At 36.2% G+C, this 20,721-nt stretch overlaps 2 protein-coding genes across 2 annotated transcripts in view; one reads left to right on the forward strand and one right to left on the reverse strand.

Annotated features, from left to right (window-relative positions):
* Nucleotides 1–359: 359 nt before the first annotated feature.
* Nucleotides 360–2,879, forward strand: epcam (epithelial cell adhesion molecule). The gene is made up of 10 exons (XM_067421405.1): nt 360–519; nt 643–712; nt 997–1,107; nt 1,308–1,566; nt 1,709–1,774; nt 1,878–1,941; nt 2,029–2,127; nt 2,203–2,403; nt 2,474–2,518; nt 2,607–2,879. The coding sequence occupies exons 2-10, from the start codon at nt 655–657 to the stop codon at nt 2,631–2,633; spliced, it is 930 nt and encodes a 309-aa protein (XP_067277506.1). The 5' UTR covers nt 360–519; nt 643–654; the 3' UTR covers nt 2,634–2,879.
* An 8,199-nt stretch (nt 2,880–11,078) lies between these two features.
* Nucleotides 11,079–20,721, reverse strand: part of plekhh2 (pleckstrin homology domain containing, family H (with MyTH4 domain) member 2) — a 48,340-nt gene continuing 38,697 nt past the window's right edge. Inside the window, exons 19-30 of the mRNA XM_067421400.1 lie at nt 18,865–18,977; nt 18,607–18,786; nt 18,380–18,477; nt 18,122–18,299; nt 16,754–16,909; nt 16,563–16,660; nt 16,332–16,473; nt 15,458–15,603; nt 15,248–15,377; nt 14,257–14,343; nt 13,999–14,148; nt 11,079–11,601 (exon numbers count right to left, since the gene is read on the reverse strand). Coding sequence (XP_067277501.1) covers nt 11,416–11,601; nt 13,999–14,148; nt 14,257–14,343; nt 15,248–15,377; nt 15,458–15,603; nt 16,332–16,473; nt 16,563–16,660; nt 16,754–16,909; nt 18,122–18,299; nt 18,380–18,477; nt 18,607–18,786; nt 18,865–18,977 — 1,664 coding nt within the window. The 3' untranslated portion in view covers nt 11,079–11,415. The remainder of the gene's footprint in view (nt 11,602–13,998; nt 14,149–14,256; nt 14,344–15,247; nt 15,378–15,457; nt 15,604–16,331; nt 16,474–16,562; nt 16,661–16,753; nt 16,910–18,121; nt 18,300–18,379; nt 18,478–18,606; nt 18,787–18,864; nt 18,978–20,721) is intronic.

Below are 20,721 nucleotides of genomic sequence, written 5' to 3' on the forward strand. Positions count from 1 at the left end.
ATTATTGCACTTTGAATCACAGTTGTGTATGAAATGTAGGCTAAATGATAACCTACATATAAATAAACTTAGTCACCTTGTGTTTCATTTCGGGAGCCTTGGTCATATAGGCTAAGCTACACCCTGCAGCAATGCTGCAGTTTCAACTGATAGGTAGGTAGGCTATCAGAGTTTGCATGTGTCGAGTTTCAGCCGAAAATCTTTGTTGGTGCTTTCATTTCCAAAATGGAGAAAGAACGGTTTGCGTTTCGATGCGTCAAATGGCCAAATATGGTCATGGGCGGAAAAAGGTGAGTCTGTTAAGAATTAAATCCGCCCACTTAAGCCTGACGTTTCTCAAACAGGTATACATAATTTGTCACCTGTAGCGCGTTAACATCAGTCTTTTGGCGGGGTAGAGAGAGCGAAGACCTGCTGGATCTAATCTGTATAAAGCTCAAAGTCTAACATACTATCAAGTGGAGTAACTCACCTTGGTTGGATTGCGTTCGGATTTCAAGCTTAGCAGAGGTATTTTTGGTAAGGAGACCTTAAGCGTTTTAGTAATACAATTGCGCATTCTGGGTATTAACATAGATCTACGCATCAGTTACTCGTACGGAGTGACTTATAACGCCGAAACTGTTGGTTTTTGTTTTTCAGTTCTTACCCGTGATGAAGGTTTTAATCGCCTTGTTTGTGGTGGTGTTAGTGGATGTGGTCGCTTCAGATTGTAAGTAATTTTGTTTTTAAAAGAGACTTAAATGTAGTGCATTTACATAGTGAAATCTACATCGGGTTAAATTGTTTCAAAATGTGTAATCCTTGTCGTTATAAACTTGGAAGTCAAACAAAACAAAGAGATTCTGGGTGTGGTTCTGTGTGTGTGTGTGTGTGTGTGTGTGTGTGTGGGGGGGGGGGGGGTTAAACTGTACTGCTCGGGTTATACGTTTAAAACTTGTTATATCTACCAACCTTTTAGGACGTTTAAACCAACACTTTATTTTAACCCAACAGGTCCTTCAACTATTTGTAATTCTATGAAATGGGCGAGATGTGACGGAACCCCATGCCAGTGCACTCTTCAGTTGTCTGACACTGTTAAGCAGCCGCTTGATTGTGAAAAGTGTGAGTTTTTCTCTTGAATGGTTTTGGATTGTTTTATGGGTAGTTTGACATCCCTTCTGAAGTGTATAACTTTATGGGAAAAAAGGTCTAAACTAGCCTGGTTTACTACCTTTTGGTTTCCCAGTGTGGTTTTAGAGGACTAAAACCACTCTCTTCTACTTAAGTATATTAAATGGTCTTTCTATCCTCCCTCCCCAAAGTGGTTCCCAAATGCTTCCTCATGAAAGCGGAGATGTACCGTGCCAGAAATGGCCTGAGCACAAGATCAATTGGTGGGAAGCCAGTAGAGACTGCCTTTGTGGACAATGATGGCATCTATGATCCAGACTGTGATGCTAATGGGAAGTTCAGGAATCGCCAGTGTAACAACACTGAAGTGTGCTGGTGCGTCAACAGTGCTGGCGTACGTAGAAGTGACAAGGGAGACAATACCCTCACCTGTGAGCCTGCGGATACCTAGTGAGTGCTCTTGTATTAGCAAAACATGTTAACAGGACGGACGTCTGACTGACACCCAGTATAAGGTGTGGTCTGTATTTGTTTTTGTGGAAGTGCAGCTGGTCTGATGACAATGTCATTCCTCCCCCCCCCCAAAATCTAGTTGGGTTCGCCTGGAAATGAAGCATAAAGAAGTACCTTTGGCTCTTGACTCCACCAAACTGAAGACGTATGTAATTGTTTTTTTTTTCTACATTTATGTAGATTCTGAAACCCTGTTAGAGGGTCTTTGTTAATTTAAAGATATACATTTTTTTTTTTTTTTTTTGTAGTGGAATTCAAAATGCTTTGCTGGAACGCTACAAGTTGGAGAAGGAACGTGTGACTGATGTTAAGGTAAGGCCTTAACCATTATAATGCAACCCCTCAACTTGTCTGCTTGTGGTACAGAACCTAACAAATCTCTCCCCCCCCCATCTCTAGTATGACAAAGATAGCCGTCTCATTGTTGTGGATGTCCAAAAAGAAAAGGGACAACCCCTTCCGGACCTGGCCCTCATGAGTTACTACATGGAGAAGGATGTAAGTTGCGTTTTTATAATATATTTTAATGTCTAGTTTTATATTTTGTAATATGTTCTCATCTGTCTTCCATAGATCAAAGCTCTTCCTCTTTTTGCTGATGATAAAAAAACATTTGAGCTCAGTGTTGAGGGATCAAAGGTGTCCATGGAGAATATCCTTGTGTACTATGTAGATGACAAGGCACCCACTTTCACCATGCAGAAGTTGACTGGTGGCATCATTGCTGTCATTGTGGTGGTCAGCTTGATTGTGCTTGCAGGACTTCTTGTTCTGGTAAGTGCACATGTAAACTGTGTCTAGATGCATTTATGTGACTGTTGTCTAACTGTTGTTGTTCTTCTAGTTCTTGCTTGCACGTCGACAGAAGGCCCAGTACAGTAAAGCACAGGTTAGTTTTTTTTTTTTTTAATTCAAACTTTGCTATTGTCCCGACGGAGAGCAAGTTTCTGTTTTTAACACTTTTCCTTCTCTTGCAGCCCAGAGAGATGGAGACGATGTCTTAAAGCTATTAATGATGTCCCATGTATTTGAGTTGGACACTGGAATGTGCAACCATTCTGAAGCATAGACCCGTTTCATATGATCCTTTCATACTGGGAAAATTGTGTCTGTTACAAGCTGGGTACTCTTGTTTTTAAATGTCAGTTACATGTTTGCTATTTAATGAGGGGTCATTTTCAATTGGATCACCATTTTAACATTGTACAGTTTGTGACTTGTAAATTTTTAATAAAATTTGTTAAATGTCATGGTCTCTTTATGTACCTTTTTATTCCTAATATATCTGCCATATGACAGTATAAATAATGATTGACCTTAATGACGAGAAGGCCTACTGCAAAACGATTTTTATTTTTTTTTGACCAAGATTTGTCACTTTCAGCCCAGGGCAAGCTATGCTGTAACTGTTTGTTGCACAAGATTCATCACGGAAGTAAACCTTCAAATTCTAGTCATAGTGACTTGTTTTAGGGTTAATGTCATGAATGCTTGGTTTTGTTTTTTGGTCACTGACTGATTTCTATGCATAGGCTACTGGTAAATGGTGCAATTATTTTATGCTACAAGATGTATAACAAAGCAGTTTGCAATATGAAGCAGCGTAACCTAATCGCTGGAAGCAGATGGTTGTGAGTTACATTTAGTTTTTCAGAGCATGATTTTACTTTAAAATTAAAGTGTAGAATGCAAGTGTTATAAATAATACATGACCTAAAGTGTCTAATAGATTCAGTTGTATGAGCAGAATTTGGAACAAAGGGGCTGTTTATTGACCTAAAGCTGCTGACCATTTGCAGAGGTCTAATAATTAAACCCATGAGAGAGCTTTGCATTGAGCTTTTTTTGAAATACTGGTTAGACCGGTTGCTCAAGTTTCAGGCCACTATGTCATTGTGGTATGACTTACACAAATGTGTGACTAACAAAGTCATCAACCTCCTCTCATGAACCAGGAATCTGTCTTTACTCATGTTCTGGATGAGGAGTCTTAAAGGCTTTAACAGGTGCATTAATGAATGACCAATATTAATGAAAAGCTTTCCCAGACTTGCTCAGTAGAAATGGTAAGTTACAAATGTGTACAAGAATAGCAAAGACATTGTTACATGACTTGTGACAAAAGTCCAATGTAAGAAATGAAGAAATCTTTACACAAAAGCTTGGCTGCCACTCCCTTGCTTTCAATTCTAGTTCCTCTGTATTTTTCCCAGAAGAGCTTTGAGCATTTGTTTCTCAAACTAGTTTAGACAGGTTTAGGTGGATCACGTTGCCCTCCCCCAACCATGCTAACACTTGAGTTGGGAGTCAGTTTGTGTTTCCATGGCAGAGAAGGAGGGATTAAATAACAAAGCCCGTCAGATGAGTGTGGGGAGGGATATTTGTGTGATGGTTCACTCCTTGCCTGTTTCGCTTCACATTATCAATGATACTTAAAAGGCACAATTTGGTTATGATCAAATGTAGTAAAGAAATAACATGTTACATCCTTGGCTTTAGAGTGTACAAGTCGTCCATCTTAAATAGTTTTCAAGTATCAGGTGTTAATCTAACATGCACACTGTGTGCTATGACTCTGCAATCCTGCTTTAAGAATAATAAAAGGACAGATGATGACAACCTGTTTGAATTGAAGGGTAAATAGTTTAAGTAACATACCAAAATAATCAAAAAGAATGGATTTGATTCAGTGTAATGAAGTGAAGGAGTGCCAGAAGAACACAAAGAAAAACAGCTGCCAAGTAGGAAGGTATGGGGAAAATACCTTTTTTTATTCCACTGTTTTGGGAAATGGTCGGAAGTGTGGTAACCAACTGAGGCATCAAGTCACAACAAGCATTTGGGATTACAAGTACTGATGACGAGAAGCCAAACAATCCTTTCTGTCCTGTATATAAAACATTTGAGATCAACCTCTCATTGATAGGTTGAGTAAATTAGCATGCACATAATAATTTGGTGAACTGTAGCCGTCTTGATTTCCTGAAGAGTATAGGTATTATATGCAGTAGACACACTAACATGCTCATGGTCTGCCATTTATAAAATATGCTTATTTAGAAATATCCAATTTAACTGATTAAAAGTGTCAGTAAAGACATATAGCATATCCTATTTCAAATATAAGCTGTTCTAACTTTCTATTCAGACTTTCTACCCTGAAAAATATTTATAATGGTTTCAACATAAATATGTAAAGTTTATTTCCACCTACTTCGGCACACCTGCCAGTCTATTTTCAACAAGTGATCCCAAAGAGCTTGATTAGCTTCACCTGTCTTTAATTACGGTGGAGCTAAACTCTGCAAGATAGTGGGTCCCCAGGAGCAGGGTGGAAGACCTGTAATGTGTAGGGTAGGCTATGGCCGTTTGTGTTATCTGTTTTACTATGTTCTGATTAGTTAATTGTGCTCCACCTTTGTTCTGTTAATTTTCTCTTTAGCTCCCATGTTTAGTTCTTGCATGTAAGTCCTCAGTCCTCCCTCAGTTCTAGTCCTGCTTGGTTCTAGTTTATGTTTGTGTGGTTTTATTCCTGTCTATAGTTCATTATGGAAGTTGAAGTTCTAGTGTTCTCTTTTTGTCTTCCTACATACCGTGACAATATGGAGCAGCACAAATGTTTCAGTCAGCATATTAGAATGATTTCTGAAGGATCATGTGACATTGAAGACTAAAGTAATGTACATGATGAAATGCATTTATTAATATTTCACAATATTGCTGTTTTTACTCTGATCAAATTGAGCAGACTTCTTTCATAAATCTCTTTCACAAAATAATGACCACAAACTTGAATGGTTTTTTATAACTTATGATGAATTTCTTTTTAAAAACAGATACAATTTTATTTTTATTTTTAATAAGAACATTTTTTTAAAAATCATAAAATTGTATAATAGTCAATATTAATAGAAAATACACATTTAAAATAAATATAATTAACTAAAACATTATCTGTCATAGTGTCCCTTGTTCATTGATGAAATATAATGCTTTGGCTTAATAAAAACATCTTGAATCTCACACTGCCTGTTTAGTTCACCGGTACATCGCAACAATCTTATGACTCCGAGGTTCTTTCACCAAAAACCACACTTCTATCTAATTACACTTCTATCTTATTACACCTCCTGTTTCATCATAATACATTCTTTTGCTGCATGCTTAAACATGCAAAGATGATGTGAGATTCAGACTGGCCTATGCTATGCATAACTGTAGTATTATTCATTTTGAAATTACAATTTACTTTCAGTTTCGTTTGAGTAAGCCAGTAATGTAGTCTACATATACCTTTTGAATTTCCAGAAATATGTTTAGTTAGTGTTTCGAGTTGCGCTGAGCAGGCACATTAAAGCCTGTCAAACACAAGTGATTACTGGACTAAGTCTAATACTGTCAAATACACACAAGGTTAACATAAACACAGTCCGTTATGTTGAAATTAAAGTAAAATCTCGTGTCTGTATATGACTATGAGGCTAATGATTGTGAACACTTGTCTTTAAAGGGACAGTTCACCTCTGAAATGGTGTTAATATAACAAATAAAGACGCCTAAGAATAGAAAAGCAAAAAACCGAACCGAAATTAAAACCGTGGTTAAACCGTGGACTTACTGTATTATTACATACCTATGATCTATATTCTATTGTGAATAAAATATAAGTTTACGAGATTTTTTAATTAATTGCATTCTTTTTTTATTAAAGGGGGGGGGGGGGTGAAATGCTGTTTCATGCATACTGAGCTTTTTACACTGTTAAAGACTTGGATTCCCATCCTAAACATAGACAAAATTCAAAAACTAATGTTGGACGTTTGATGGAGTATTTCTGTGTTAAAAATACTCCTTCCGGTTTCTCACAAGTTTCAGAGAGTTTTTTTCGAGTATGGTTTGACTTGACGTTAATAGAACAGAAGGTCCTTGTATGGGCCGTACGGGCTCTTCTCCCGGTAGGGTGCGCGCGTGCGTCACTAGCGCGAGATAGGAAATGCATGGCCGTAAACACTCTCAGCTGCAGATCCAGTCGTCCGTGAACACTAATGTCGGTTATAGTCCGCGCCGCGCTCCACTTCATTCCTCCACTTTGACATTAAGCGACTTCAACGCTTCAGCACAGCATTCCGGGAAGGCAGCGCTGCATTTGAATCTATTTGAACGCAGAAATGCTTCAGTCGCATCGCAAAGTGGATCTCCACACTCCAAGAAGTGTGTTTTTGAAGTGTGTCCGTCCCAGCGATAAAGGTTCGGTCCTGCTTTGGAAGCAGCCGGTGAGTAAAACTGCTTCAAATGTCTGTGCTGTTGCTTATCGTCGCATGAGTAAACATCAGTAAACGACACGATCGCGTGCTTCGTCATTCAAATGCGCTAACGGACTTCATTGGTGTTCTATGTATAACGTTACACTAGTCTGACGTGCAAAACCGTTTTGCTTGCTACTAAGGTTTGGTCGCATACAATAGTCCATAAACCGAATCATGTCCTCATAAACTGCGAGTAAAGACAAATGTTGACAGGCCACTAAATACAGTACATACCACAGAGACGGACATCCTGCTGTTGCTGTTTCTATTTCAGCCTCCGAATTAGATTCTGGATCATATATCTATTAGCTGAGATCGATAGCAAGGGCTTCTCCACGCTTGAGGACGTCACCGCTTTGCGCATTCGTCATTCTTTAGCTCCGCCCACTCGATACACCTCCAGGCGCTAGTTTTTTTCCGGAAAGACTCGGTACAGCCTATATTTCTTTTACAAATATAATAAAACTAAAGACTTTTTGGAGATATGAAGGATGCAATACTACTCTATAGGTACTCAAGATTGACATGAGATTGACTGAAACTGAGTGTTTCACCCCCCCTTTAACAACAGTGTCCCAACTTTTTGAAATCAGGTTTGTATATGTTTAAAACTATGACGGTATAAACAAACAGTTATGTAATCTACACTAGCGGTCAAAAGTGTGTGGTCAGTAAGATGTTTTTATATTTTTGAAAGACATGTCTTATGCCCACCAAGGCTACATTTATTTTATTAAAATATATTACAAACATTGAAATAATGTGACATTATTACAATTTAAAATAACTGTTTCCATTATCATGTATTTTAAAATGTAATTTATTCCTGTGAGTGCATTACTTCAGTCTTCAGTCATATGATTCTTCAGAAATCATTCTGATAGTAATATGCAACTATATCACCTTAAAATAAAATGTTACCCAGCACTTTTTGAATTACAAACTTTCATAACATTATAAATATCATTACTGTCACTTAAAAATCATAATAAATATTGAAATATTTTACACAACATTCAAATGTTCATGGTCAGGGTTTCTAAATTAGATGTACAAAATTAGATGTACAAAACATAAATGTAAATGTAAATTGTTCTCTTGATCTCCACTATATAGTGGAGATCAAAATTAGAGAACAATTTAGAAACATTACAATTTTTTTCAGAAATATTGTTGATATTCATTGCTTGAAGTTTGAAGGAAGATTAGCTGTGGGTTCTACCATTGTTCTGCTAGCATGTTTTACAAAATACCAAGGTAGTTCAACAAAAAACTTTTTGTCAAAAACACTGTGATCAAAATTAGAGAACAATAACCAATGCAACACACACACACACACACACACACACACACACACACACACACACACACACACACACACACACACACACACACACACACACACACACACACACACACACACACACACACACACACACACACACACACACACACACACACACACACACACACACACACACACACACACACACACACACACACACACACAAAACATTACAACTAAAATGTGATGCTAACAGCAGTCAAAATTTAGTAGGAAGTATAGAGGCCCTTGCTTCGAATGAGCTCAGCACATCTGCGGCCACAATGTTGTTTTCTCTCAAGTGTTGTCAGATAACGCATTTAGTGTTCAGTGATGCACAGAGTTTGTTGACAATATGAAGCAGCACAAATGTTTCAGTCAGCATATTAGAATGATTTCTGAAGGATCATGTGACATTGAAGACTAAAGCAATGATAATAAAAATGCATTTATTAATGTTTCACAATATTGCTGATTTTTACGCTGACCAAATAAAAGTGGCATAGTTGAGCAGACTTCTTTCATAAATCTCTTTCACAAAATAATGAGCACAAACTTTTGAATGGTTTTGTAAATTTTATTTTTATTTTTAATAAGAACATTTAAAAAAATCATAAAATTGCATAATAGACAATATTAATAGAAAATACACATTTAAAATAAATATAATTTACTAAAACATTATCTGTCATAGTGTCCCTTGTTCATTGATGAAATATAATGCTTTGGCTTAATAAAAACATCTTGAATCTCACACTGCCTGTTTAGTTCACCGGTACATCGCAACAATCTTATGACGAGGTTCTTTCACCAAAAACCACACTTCTATCTTATTACACTTCTATCTTATTACACTTCCTGCTTCATAATTTTTTTGCTGTGAGCTTAAACATGCAAAGATGAAGTGAGATTCAGACTGGCAGTATGCATAACTGTAATATTATTAATTCTGAAATTACAATTTACTTCCAGTTTCATTTGAGTAACTCCAGTAAGCCAAAACATGCCTGAACAATGTATAGTACATATACCATTTGAATATCCAGAAATATGTTTAGTTACTGTTTCGAGTATATATTTCTTTGAAATTAGATTATTGCTAGAGCCTGAAAACTCGGAAAGGTTTTATTGCTTTGAAATTAGTATACAGTTTTAGAAGTATTAGAATGACAAAAGTGTAGGTGAATCTCATAAAATTTGTCAGAACAGTTCTGGCCATTTTTAATCCCCAAATTTTTTTTTTTTATAAACCCCTCCAAATCTTTGCTTAGGCATTATTTTCATGAAATATTTCCATGCAAAGTTGCAAAAACACAATTCAGATATTCCATTCACTTCCATGACCAAAGGTTTATAAAATCAAGCATCTAGGCATGCCGACTGCTTTTACACGCTCAGTGAATTCAAACGTGTTACCGTGATAGGTTGCCACCTATGCAATTAGTCTATTTGTGAAATTTGTTCACTACTAAATATTCCACGATCAACTGTAAGTGGAATTATAACAAAGTGGAGTCAATCGGGAACAACAACTTAGCCACGAAGTGGTAGGCCACGTAAAACATCAGAGCAGGGTCAGCGCATGCTGAGGCGCACAGTGTGCAGAATTCATTGAGTCAATAGCTACAGACCTCAAAACTTTATGTGGCCTTCAGATTAGCTCAAAAACAGTGTAGAGTGCTTAATTGAAAGGGTTTCCATGGGCAAGCAGCTGCATCCAAGCCTTACATCACTAAGTGCATTGCGAAGTGTCAGATGCAGTTGTGGAAAGCACGCCTCCACTGCACTCTAGATCAGTGGAGACATGTTCTCTGGAGTGACGAATCATGCATCTCTGTCTGGTAATCTGATGGGCAAGTTTGGGTTTGGTGGTTGCCAGAACAGTACTTGCCTTACTGCATTTTGACAAGTGTAAAGTTTGGTGGAGGTGGGATTATGGTGGAGGGTTGTTTTTCAGGGGTTGGCCACTTAATTCTTAATGCTTCAGTATACCAATACATTTTGGACAAAATTCATGCTCCCAACTTTGTGGGAACAGTTTGGAGATGGCCTCTTCCTTTTCCAACATAACTGCACACCAGTGCACAAAGCAAGGTTCATAAAGACATTGATGAGTGAGTTTGGTGTGGAGGAACTTGACTGGCCTGCACAGAGTCCTGGCCTCTACCCGATAAAACACGTTTGGGATAAATTAGAGTGAAGACAAAAATGTCCATAAACACACTTCTAAACCTGGTAGAAAGCCTTCCCAGAAGAGTTGAAGCTGTTATAGTTGCAAAGGGAGGGCCAACTCCATATTATACCCTACAGATTAAATTAGGATGTCATTAAAGTATAGGCAGACGTCCCAAAACTTTTGTCAGTATATTATGTTACCCTTATGGTAACACTTACCAGTAAGTTTTCATTAGTTAACATGAATTAACAATAATTCTACAACATTTATTAATCTAATATTAATTATTTATTATAATAGTATTTTTATTAACTAATATTTATTATTAATGAACAAACAATAACCGACTATATTTTTTTAAAACTGACATTAATAAATTAATCAGAGATTAATAAATACTGTAACAAATGTTATGTTCATTATGAGTTAATGTTATTTAATACATTATCTTGAAACCTTTTTGTAAAGTGTTACCATAGTGAGAACATAATGACAATTACTATCGAGAATAATGTGAATGACAAAAACCTCAGGAAAAAAATATGTTAATGAAAAACAATTGTGACAATTGTAAAAAAAATAATGTTACAATAAAAACAACACATGCACACGCGCACACACACACACACACACACACCACACACACACCACACACACACACACACACACACACACACACACACACACGTAACATACTATTTTATTATTATTCTTTTAGAGTGGAATATGACTTGTACATGTTCATGAGATCTGTTGCGAACGTTTACGAGAACCATGTCACCCTCAGCCCCAACAGGAATCAACATACAAATATTAGATTATTTTAATTGATATGTCTCTCATTTTATTTCCTGATTCCCTTTGCTGTATTGCAGTTTATTGTAAAGATGGTTTTGGTCACTAGCTTAAAAAAACTTATAGGGAGTGGACAGAGATACAGCCTGAGTGAACAACAACATACATAGTCCACCAGTGATATATTAAAGAAGGGTGGGTGCTTTGCTGGGCCTGCAGGCAGCTGGAGGAGACTTGCTCCTTAATTCCTTGTTCTTTATCTCTCCAGACAGGGCCAGAAGCAGGGCTGGGGCCGACAGGTGGTGGACTGCTGCTTTTTGTTGTTGTGTGCAATTAATGTAGCTGGCTATGAGCAACGTCAGGTCTCGAACCTGAAAAACATAAAAAGGAAGCAGAGAAATGCTGTGGGTAACGCTTTGTAAAATGTGCATGTATCAAATACACACAAGGTTAACATATATTAACACAGTCCATTATGTCTAAATTAAAGTAAAATCTCGTGTCTGTATATGACTATGAGATGCGAGTAGGTCTTAGCAGCGCAGCCTAACGATTGTGAACACTTGTCCTTAAAGGGACAGTTCACCTCTGAAATGGTGTTAATAAAACAAAAAAGACAAAGAGCTCTTGAATAAAGTAATACAACAGTAGCTTTTAAACAATGTATATTTTGTATTGAAGATTAAGTAGTTTTAATTTTAGTCTGTTCCTGAATAGAAAAGCAAAAAAACGAACCGAAAACTGTGCTTAAACCGTGGACTAACTGTATTGTTGCATACCTATGATCTATATTCTATTGTGAATAAAATGTAACTTTATGAGATTTTTAAATTAATTGTATTACTTATTATTCACAATCTGTACATTGTGTCAACTTTTTGAAATCGGGTTTGTATATGTTTAAAACTCTACACTACCGGTAAAAAGTTTGCGGTCTTGTTTTCAAAAAAAGATTTAAAAAAGATGTTTTTATATTTTTGAAAGACATGTCTTATGCCCACCAAGGCTACATGTATTTTATTAAAATATATTACAAACATTGAAATAATGTGACATTATTACAATTTAAAATAACTGTTTCCATTATCATGTATTTTAAAATGAAATGTATTCCTGTGATGGAATACACATTGTGAATACACAATACACTGAAGTGGCATTACTTCAGTTTTCAGTCAAATGATTCTTCAGAAATCATTCTGATATATTGAATGGTGTTTAAAAAAACTGTTTGTTAATATTTTTGTGGAAAATGTGATATAGTTTTTTTTTCAGGATTTTTGATTTAATAGAAAATGAAACAGCATTTGTTTACACTTCATTATTGTAGTTACATGGCACTTACTAATAAATATAGCTTAAGTACATGTAATTACTATATAATTGTAATTGTAACTATATAAATGTAATTATGTAGTTACAATTAGGGCTTGGTTTAGGATTAATTACTTGTAATTATGCATTATTTACTGTTACTATAGTAAGTACATGTAGTAATATGTAACTATATCACCTTAAAATAAAATGTTACCCAGCCCTTTTTGAAGTAGAAACCTTTCATAACATTATAAATATCGATAATATTAAATAATAAAAATCAATAATAAATATTGAAATATTTAATAATAATACAGATGTAGCTGTAGGCCCAACTCCTGCTGCAGAAACATCCCCCAAATCATGCCACTTCCTCCTCCATCTTTCACTGACTTCTTTGGGCACTTTGGGTTCAATCTTTCCCCAGTTTGATGCCGAACATAATGTTTCCCATCAGACACAAATAATTTAAACTTGCATTCATCACTAAAATTAACTTTGGACCAGTTCTCCTCTGTTCACACAATATGCTCCTCAGCAAAGGTTAGCCTTTTGATTCTTTCTGCTGATAAGAGGATTGGTCCCTGTAGAGTGAGCATTCAGTCTGAATTCTCTTAAATGACAAGACACTGTATGGCGAGACAGATCCTTGTTCAGCTCTGAACTGGCGAGTAATTCCAACTGCAGTGTTGAACCGATTCAACAGTCTTGTGTATTGGTCTTGCGTACCTTTTTGGATATTTGAATGAACTAGTGTCTTTGTAAAGCTTCAATATTCTAGAAATTACAGATTTGGAATGGCCAACTTCTTTCGGAATAGCTGAAAGGGTCATCCTTTTGGCCTTCATCTGGACAATCTGGTTCAGTAACCTTAGAGTGGCTTGCCATCTTGCAAAGTCAGTGAAAATTGGAAAGTTTGCTTCAAGTTAAATAGGGTTTGCCAGTTTTATTACAGAAATTAGCACCAAGTGCCAGATTAACACCCAAAGCTTGAAGGTATCTGAAAGTGTTCTCTAATTTTGACCAGCGTTATTTTTCATTTGTCTTATTTAAGTTGTATATACTGTACTTCAGAATATATTTAACCTGTGAAATATGCTTAAAAACTGCCCTTCTGCTCCTGTTAGTATATATATATATATATATATATATATATATATATATATATATATATATATATATATATATATATATATATATATATATATATATATATATAAAATGTATTAAATTAATATCAATATATTAAATCTTCCTGACCATGAACATTTGAATGTTGTGAAAAACATCTCAATAATTATTATGATTTTTTTATTATGAATCTTTTTTTTTTTTTTACACAAGTAACTGTTTAAATAAACAGTTTGTTTCACAGTTGTCATTTCCACAACAACATTTCTCTTTTGAACCAAAAAGACAGACAAACACTAATTTAGGATCACAATACCTACCTTAGATGGTACCATAGCAAACAGATGCTTCTCTGTAGACTTATCTTTGGATGCATTGGTGCCTGAACCCAGAGCTACTACCAGCATAAAGTCTAGCCCACATGATCCAAATGTCACAATGCTTTTATAAGGGTAAGATGCAAGGACTTTCTAGAAGACACAAGGTTAAGACTCATCTTAGCCCTTCACTAACAATATGAATTGGTTTGAAATAACATGAAAGATTGCTGCAGCTCTGAAGAGAATATGTTCACTTACGATAGAGTTAAACTCCAATATGCTGACTCCATCTTCATGTACTGCCAGCCAAACACGGACATTCTTCTGTGGAGATGAAGTTATGGGCTACAGGGAGAAAATAAGTAAGACTAAGAAATAATTCCACAGCATTTGCCCTTTTCTTCATGAATTACTCACCCTATTGACTTTATTCAACAATTTCTTCAAATCTGTATCAGTCTCCTATGCTGTTGACGCAGTACGATTGGCTGATACTGTTCATGTGAGCGCCACGACGCATGCGTGCGATGCTGACGCAGGAGCTGGTAAACGTAAACTGCGTAGGAGATTGACAGACGAGAAGAAATTGTTGAATAAAGTCGTTTTTTGTTTTTGTTTTTTTGCGCACAATATAGGTATAAGAGAATAAGTATTCTAGTCGCTGCATAAAATTAAGGTTGAACTTCTGAAGTCACATAGAATATTTTATCAACCTACCTTTCTGGGCCTTGAAAGTGGTATTTAAACAGATGTCAATGAAGGGACCAGAGAGCTCATCAAAAATAACTTAATTTGTGTTCTGGAGATGAACGAAGGTCTTATGGGTTTGGAATGATATGAGGGTGAGTAATTAATGACAGAATTTAAATTTTTGGTTGAACTGACCCTTTAAATACTGAAAAAAATGTATGTATCACTTGTAGTCTTATAAGGAGACTCACACCAAAAAATACAACTATAAAGACTATACTTTATAACTATAATGAAACTAAAGCATCCACGCCAATACACATTATCTGTTCATCATAAGCGCATGTTGCAGTTTTGTCATCTTTGTCACTTTAAATGCTCTTTAAAGCTGTCAATGTTTTTTATTGTTTATCAACGGGAAAAAAATCTTGTTTCCCTGCACCATTATTTTTATAGTTGTGGTGTGAACTTTGTTATTCTTTTATATTTATAAAGTTTTTTAGAACTTTATCGTTATCTTTATAATTATCATTTCTGGTGTGAGTGGGCCTTAACTCACCTCAGCCTCAAATAGTTTGGCCCCAAAAAATGACCACTTCCGAGCAACTGTCAGGTAGATTCGTATACACTCTGATGAACTCCGCCCCCTCAGAGATGCCCATCGGGTAGAGAGTTTCTGCAGCAACTGCCTGAGAATGTGTTTCAGTTTGTAAGACAAACAAATTCTTTGTGTTCATATTTGAGTTTATTTCACTGGAGGCATAAATACCTCATTTGTTCCTCAGAGCAGGTGTGTCGGTAATGCTTTGGGTAGAAACGCTCTAGAACCTGTTTGAGAGTCTGGTTAGACTTAGTCTGTGAAGCTCCAGAACCACCTGGACTACACAACGGGCGCTCAAAGTCCCCAAACTCTACCTGCATGACACAAAACCCATTATGTTTATTTAAAGTGTTAAGTGTTAATGTGTTCAGACATAGTTTTAGGAACTGCCATTATTCTCCATTAACAAAGTACTGTAATACAACTAGTATTTACTTAAATGAGCATGAATTTAAAGCAGTAAAACAAATACTATTGTGTATAAATACTATAAATGTATTATTAGAGTAATGAAAATGATTTATTTTGCATTATGGAAATGAAAATCAGTTTTGATTTACTGACATGAAAATAATGTAAAATACTAAATTAATGGTCCCTAAAAGCTCATTGTCTTTAGAGGTGCCATTATTTTTTTGCATAGAAGTTTCACCATGTATTCTATGCACATATTTTATTGTTTTACTTTTGCTCTAGACTTAAAATACAGAAATCCATTGATAAAATATTAATTATAAGTTAAAAAATTATGACTGTGGTTCTGATGTCTGTACTAACCGACATATATTACTGATATAACTGTCCTGAGAAATCACATCAGGCTCTTAAATGACTTTAGATTCTGTGAACAACTTAAAAGAGTGACATGATCACTTCACAATTTAGTGATTCAGAAAACTAGGCTGATGTGCCATTGGAGGGGTGGTTTTTGAGAAAGGGTGTGGGTAATTCATTGACAAAGTGGGGTGAAATATGACCTGAACATGTTCTTGACTGGTTTGTAAAATGTATCCAGTAATATAATAGGAGGAGCACCGTGTACCTGAGCAAGTAGGGCGGCCATCTCTAAAGCAAGCTCTTTGTTGACAGGGAAGTGACCAGCTGCAATTTCCTCATTTGTTTGGTATGCCAGAAGCAATCGCTCTCTCTCAGTCTCTCCTCTCATCTGCTGGGAGAAGTACAACCTACGGGAAACAAACTAGCGGTTAGACAAATTGCAGCCTGATGTTTGTAGGCTTGTTGCTAATGTTCTGTTTAAGAGTATGTACTCTACCTGTTCTTATATGTGAGCTTCACCGTCCTGGCATTCTCTGATTTGCCTGTGTGCTGCTCCTTTGAGGCCTGCTCCCATTTTGCAATAATGTCACAGATCTGAGGACACAGCACATTGGTTTAATAATAAAGATGGTTACAAAGTACAATAAGTCATTGTCCAGTAGAGTGAGTAGTTTGTGTGTGTCTGACCTTCAGGTTTCCCTGAAGACAGTGCTCAAGGTCTTTGCTATTGGGGTCATCAGAATAAAGGCTGAAACCAGACTGACCAGTTTTCCTCATGCCCGTGTCCTGGTTAAGCCGACTCTGAAATTCTTCCACTGTGGATGAAGCATCAAAACCAACAACCTGATACACAAAGACAGACTGTTAGCTTAGACAGGTAGATGGTGAATTACCTTTAGTTTGTAATGTATTTTTTAAATAAACAGTTCTTCCAAAAATGAAAATTCCCACATTATTTATTCACCTTATTGATGTTCTTAACTGTTATTTTTTCCATGGAATATAAAAAGAGAACGCCTGAGCACAACGAGTTCCCACACTTTGCAAATTATTATTTATTATTAAAAATATTTTTTTTTATTTATAATTTGATGTTGTGGATCAGTAAGTATTTGAATACTTATATTATATTATACTTATCAATATATTATATAAGGTTTATATTTAAAATAAATGCTGTTATTTGAAAATTCTATTCATCAAAGAATCCTGAAACAAATGTATCACGGTTTCCACAAAAAAAGCAGCACAATAGTTTTTTAGCATTGATAATTATAAGAAATGTTTCATGAGCAGCAAATCAGCATATTACAATGATTTATGAAGGATCATGTGACACTCAAGACTGAATTATGCAAAAAAATACTAATTGTACTAATATTTTACAATATTACGTTTTTTTTTTTCTCTGTATTTTTGATTAAATAAATGCAGTCTTGGTGAGCATAAGATATTATACAAAACAAAAGGTTTTTACTGCAAACTTTTGAACAGTTGTTTATCAGTAATTTTGAATGAATTATCTCCGAATTCTCTAATTATATTAAAATTCTCTTAATTTTTCAAGTTTTACTTTTCCATGGTATTCCCCCTTTTTTATTTATATTCTACGCAGCTTTTTTCTATACAGTCATGCATTTGGTAGACACTGAAAAGCAACTTACATATTTTGCATTCTTTGGATATCGAACCCAAGAAGTTATTTCTAAAGTCATGCTTTACCATTCCAGCTAAAGAAACATCACACAATGACTCATAGAGACCATGTCAAGTTCCAGAATGCACAATAAACAGTTGTATGTCATCCGTATGCTTCTTGCTCTCTATTCCAAGCCTTCTAAAGGAATCTCTCAGATGGCTTGGAAGTTGGAATATTAAGCACACATAAAATTAACTACTTTTATAATACTTTTATAGTGGGTTTTTTGGTCACTCATATTGAAATTAGCTGCATAAATATTTAGAAGAACATCCAGATGAGTAAATAATGACAGATCCATGTTCATTTCTCGATGAACTGTTTCTTCATCATAAAGTGTTTTTCCATGTTTGGACCTGGTAGGTGTTGTTAAGGAAGTGTACAGGGACACTGAATGGCAAAGAATGGTGATAAGGATTCCTGAGTAAGATTGATAAGATCTCCATACGAGACGATCGGGCTTGCCGCTCTCCTTTTTGCTGCATCCGCTCAAGTGAACGTTGACAATATATGGCATACTTTCCCACCTCCGTCCTGGAAACAATTCAGAAATTGAGCAACTGTCAAATTAAGTGCGCTTCAATGAGAGTATGATGACATTTGTTTTGATTTACCTTGAATTTCCATGTCTTTTGAGATGAACCTGCAAATACCAAAGAATGGGGTGCGTGGGCAGGAAAAGACCAACACACAGAGCCAGGAACTGCCACCCCTAAGTTAAAGAAAAGTCACTGATATCCTCGTCGCCTTCCCAAGTTAGCGAGAAACACAAAACAAAATCAAGCACCCCCCCTAGTGGTGTGTCTTTACATCACAAGTGCACGATTTTCAATCGTTTTACCTGCAATGTTCCAGGAGGTCCGTGTGGATGCCTCTTCTGTGTCTGTTTGATAAGTTGGCAGTAGATCTCATTTTGCAGCTCTGGGTGGGTGAGACACACTTGAAGAGCACACTGAGCAAGAGTTACATGATAGTCTATGGCTGGAGTGTCAATGGCCACGTTGATGAAGAGCTGACATGTCTGTAAAGAAGAGAAAAAGATTGTTTTTCCCATGTTTTGGGGCTATGCCCCCCAAATGTGTAATGAATGAAGACACACCTTAAAGAGTTTGATGGCTTCAGTTTGTAGAGCCTGTGATGGCAGGGTGGTGAGTGGAGAAGACAGCCCTTCCTTAGTGAAACATAGCACTGGGTGACTCCAGAGCGGAGAGCCTGAGAAAGAACCAGACAGATATGGACATTAAACCATTTTTATACAGCTACAGTTTAAAAGGGCAGCGTGAGGTCGAAATGAACAACTTGAGAATAAACTAAATTTATGATATAATGTTTGCCATGGTTACATCTTAAAAACATGTCAAATGAGTCTCAGCCTTAAAGGGTTAGTTCACCCAAAAATGATTTTTTTTGTCATTAATGACTCACCCTAATGTCGTTCCACACCCGTAAGACCTCTGTTCATCTTCAGAACACAGTTTAAGATATTTTATATTTAGTCCGAGAGCGTATGCAAGTGTAGGCACACTATAATGTCCATGTCCAGAAAAGGAATGAGTGTCCTATGAATCAGCGAATTGATTCATGATTCGGATCGCCAATGTCACGTGATTTCAGCAGTTTGGCACGTGAATCATGAATCAAATCGCTGATTCATAACCGTTCGAATCTTTATTTGAGGATTGAAAACAAACAAACAGAAGAGAAGACAATGCTGAATAAAGTCGTAGTTTTTGTGATTTTTGGACCAAAATGTATTTCTGCTGCTTCAAGAGATTCTAATTAACTAACTGATGTCACATATGGATTATTTTGATGATGTTTTTATTCCCCTTCTGAACATGGACAGTAAAGTGTGCATACACTTGGATACACTCTCGGACTAAATATAAAATATCTTAAACTGTGTTCCGAAGAGGAACAGAGGTCTTACGGGTGTTGAACGACATTAGGGTGAATCATTAATGACATCAATTTCTTTTTTGGGTGAACTAACCCTTTAAGCAGCACACCCACATGCCACAGTCCTTTCATTTAGTGATGTTAACCACCATACAAATGCTTGGGGCCCATGAGATCTGGGGGCCCCCTGCTGGTCATAAGCAACTGAATAAATCACTTAGTCACTTAATCTTTTTTTTCCAATACAGATAATACACTCCTTTTTGGAAACGAAAACAGGGAGAACATTGATATTGTCCACAACAATATTCAAAGGCCTGACACTCCGAGTTTCTAGGAGTTTAATTTCTAAATTAAAGGTTCTGTATTTAAGTTTTCCCTTTCCTAAAGCATAAAAATACTATGTTTGCAGATATGTAGGAAACATGCTAAATCCACCTACTTGTTTCCCTGAAAAACAATGCTATAGTCAGGTATTCTACTTTGAAGTGTGTGTTCCGTGTCAAAATATCTGTTTTTGTTTCTGTGAAACCGCATGTTACTAATTTACACAAAAGTATTTTGCAACCCCAGGTTGCCAGTTAATGGAAAACACAGTGCATTGCTGTATTGCTAAAAAATCTCTATGAACGAGAGCCTATTAAAAAATGGATAAATAACTCATCAGCAGTGTGGCTTTCATTGTCAGCTGGCAACCCACGTGAGAGTTGAGTCTGTGTAGGAGGGGGCGAGGGGAACAATGATCTCTAATATTTAGAATTTGGACTGCTATTTCGATCACTGGCTGTCAATGCTACATATCACACCTTTAAACTGCTGGATTCCAGATGTTAAACACAAAAGAAGATTCTTTAAAATATCTTCTTTTTGGGTGACTTATCTCTTTAAATATGTCTGGCTTCTGTTGTCATTTGTTTGCAATTATTTTACCTGTACAATTATTATTATTACCATTAGGATTATGAGCTCTAAGCCTTATAAATTTGGAAAAAAATAACATTCCTATGAATTGCTGAGGGCCTTAAAAAAATGCTAATTCGCTCTTGTGTTCACAGAC

The sequence above is a fragment of the Pseudorasbora parva genome, chromosome 17 (assembly GCF_024679245.1).
Source record: "Pseudorasbora parva isolate DD20220531a chromosome 17, ASM2467924v1, whole genome shotgun sequence".
Classification (NCBI taxonomy): domain Eukaryota; kingdom Metazoa; phylum Chordata; class Actinopteri; order Cypriniformes; family Gobionidae; genus Pseudorasbora; species Pseudorasbora parva.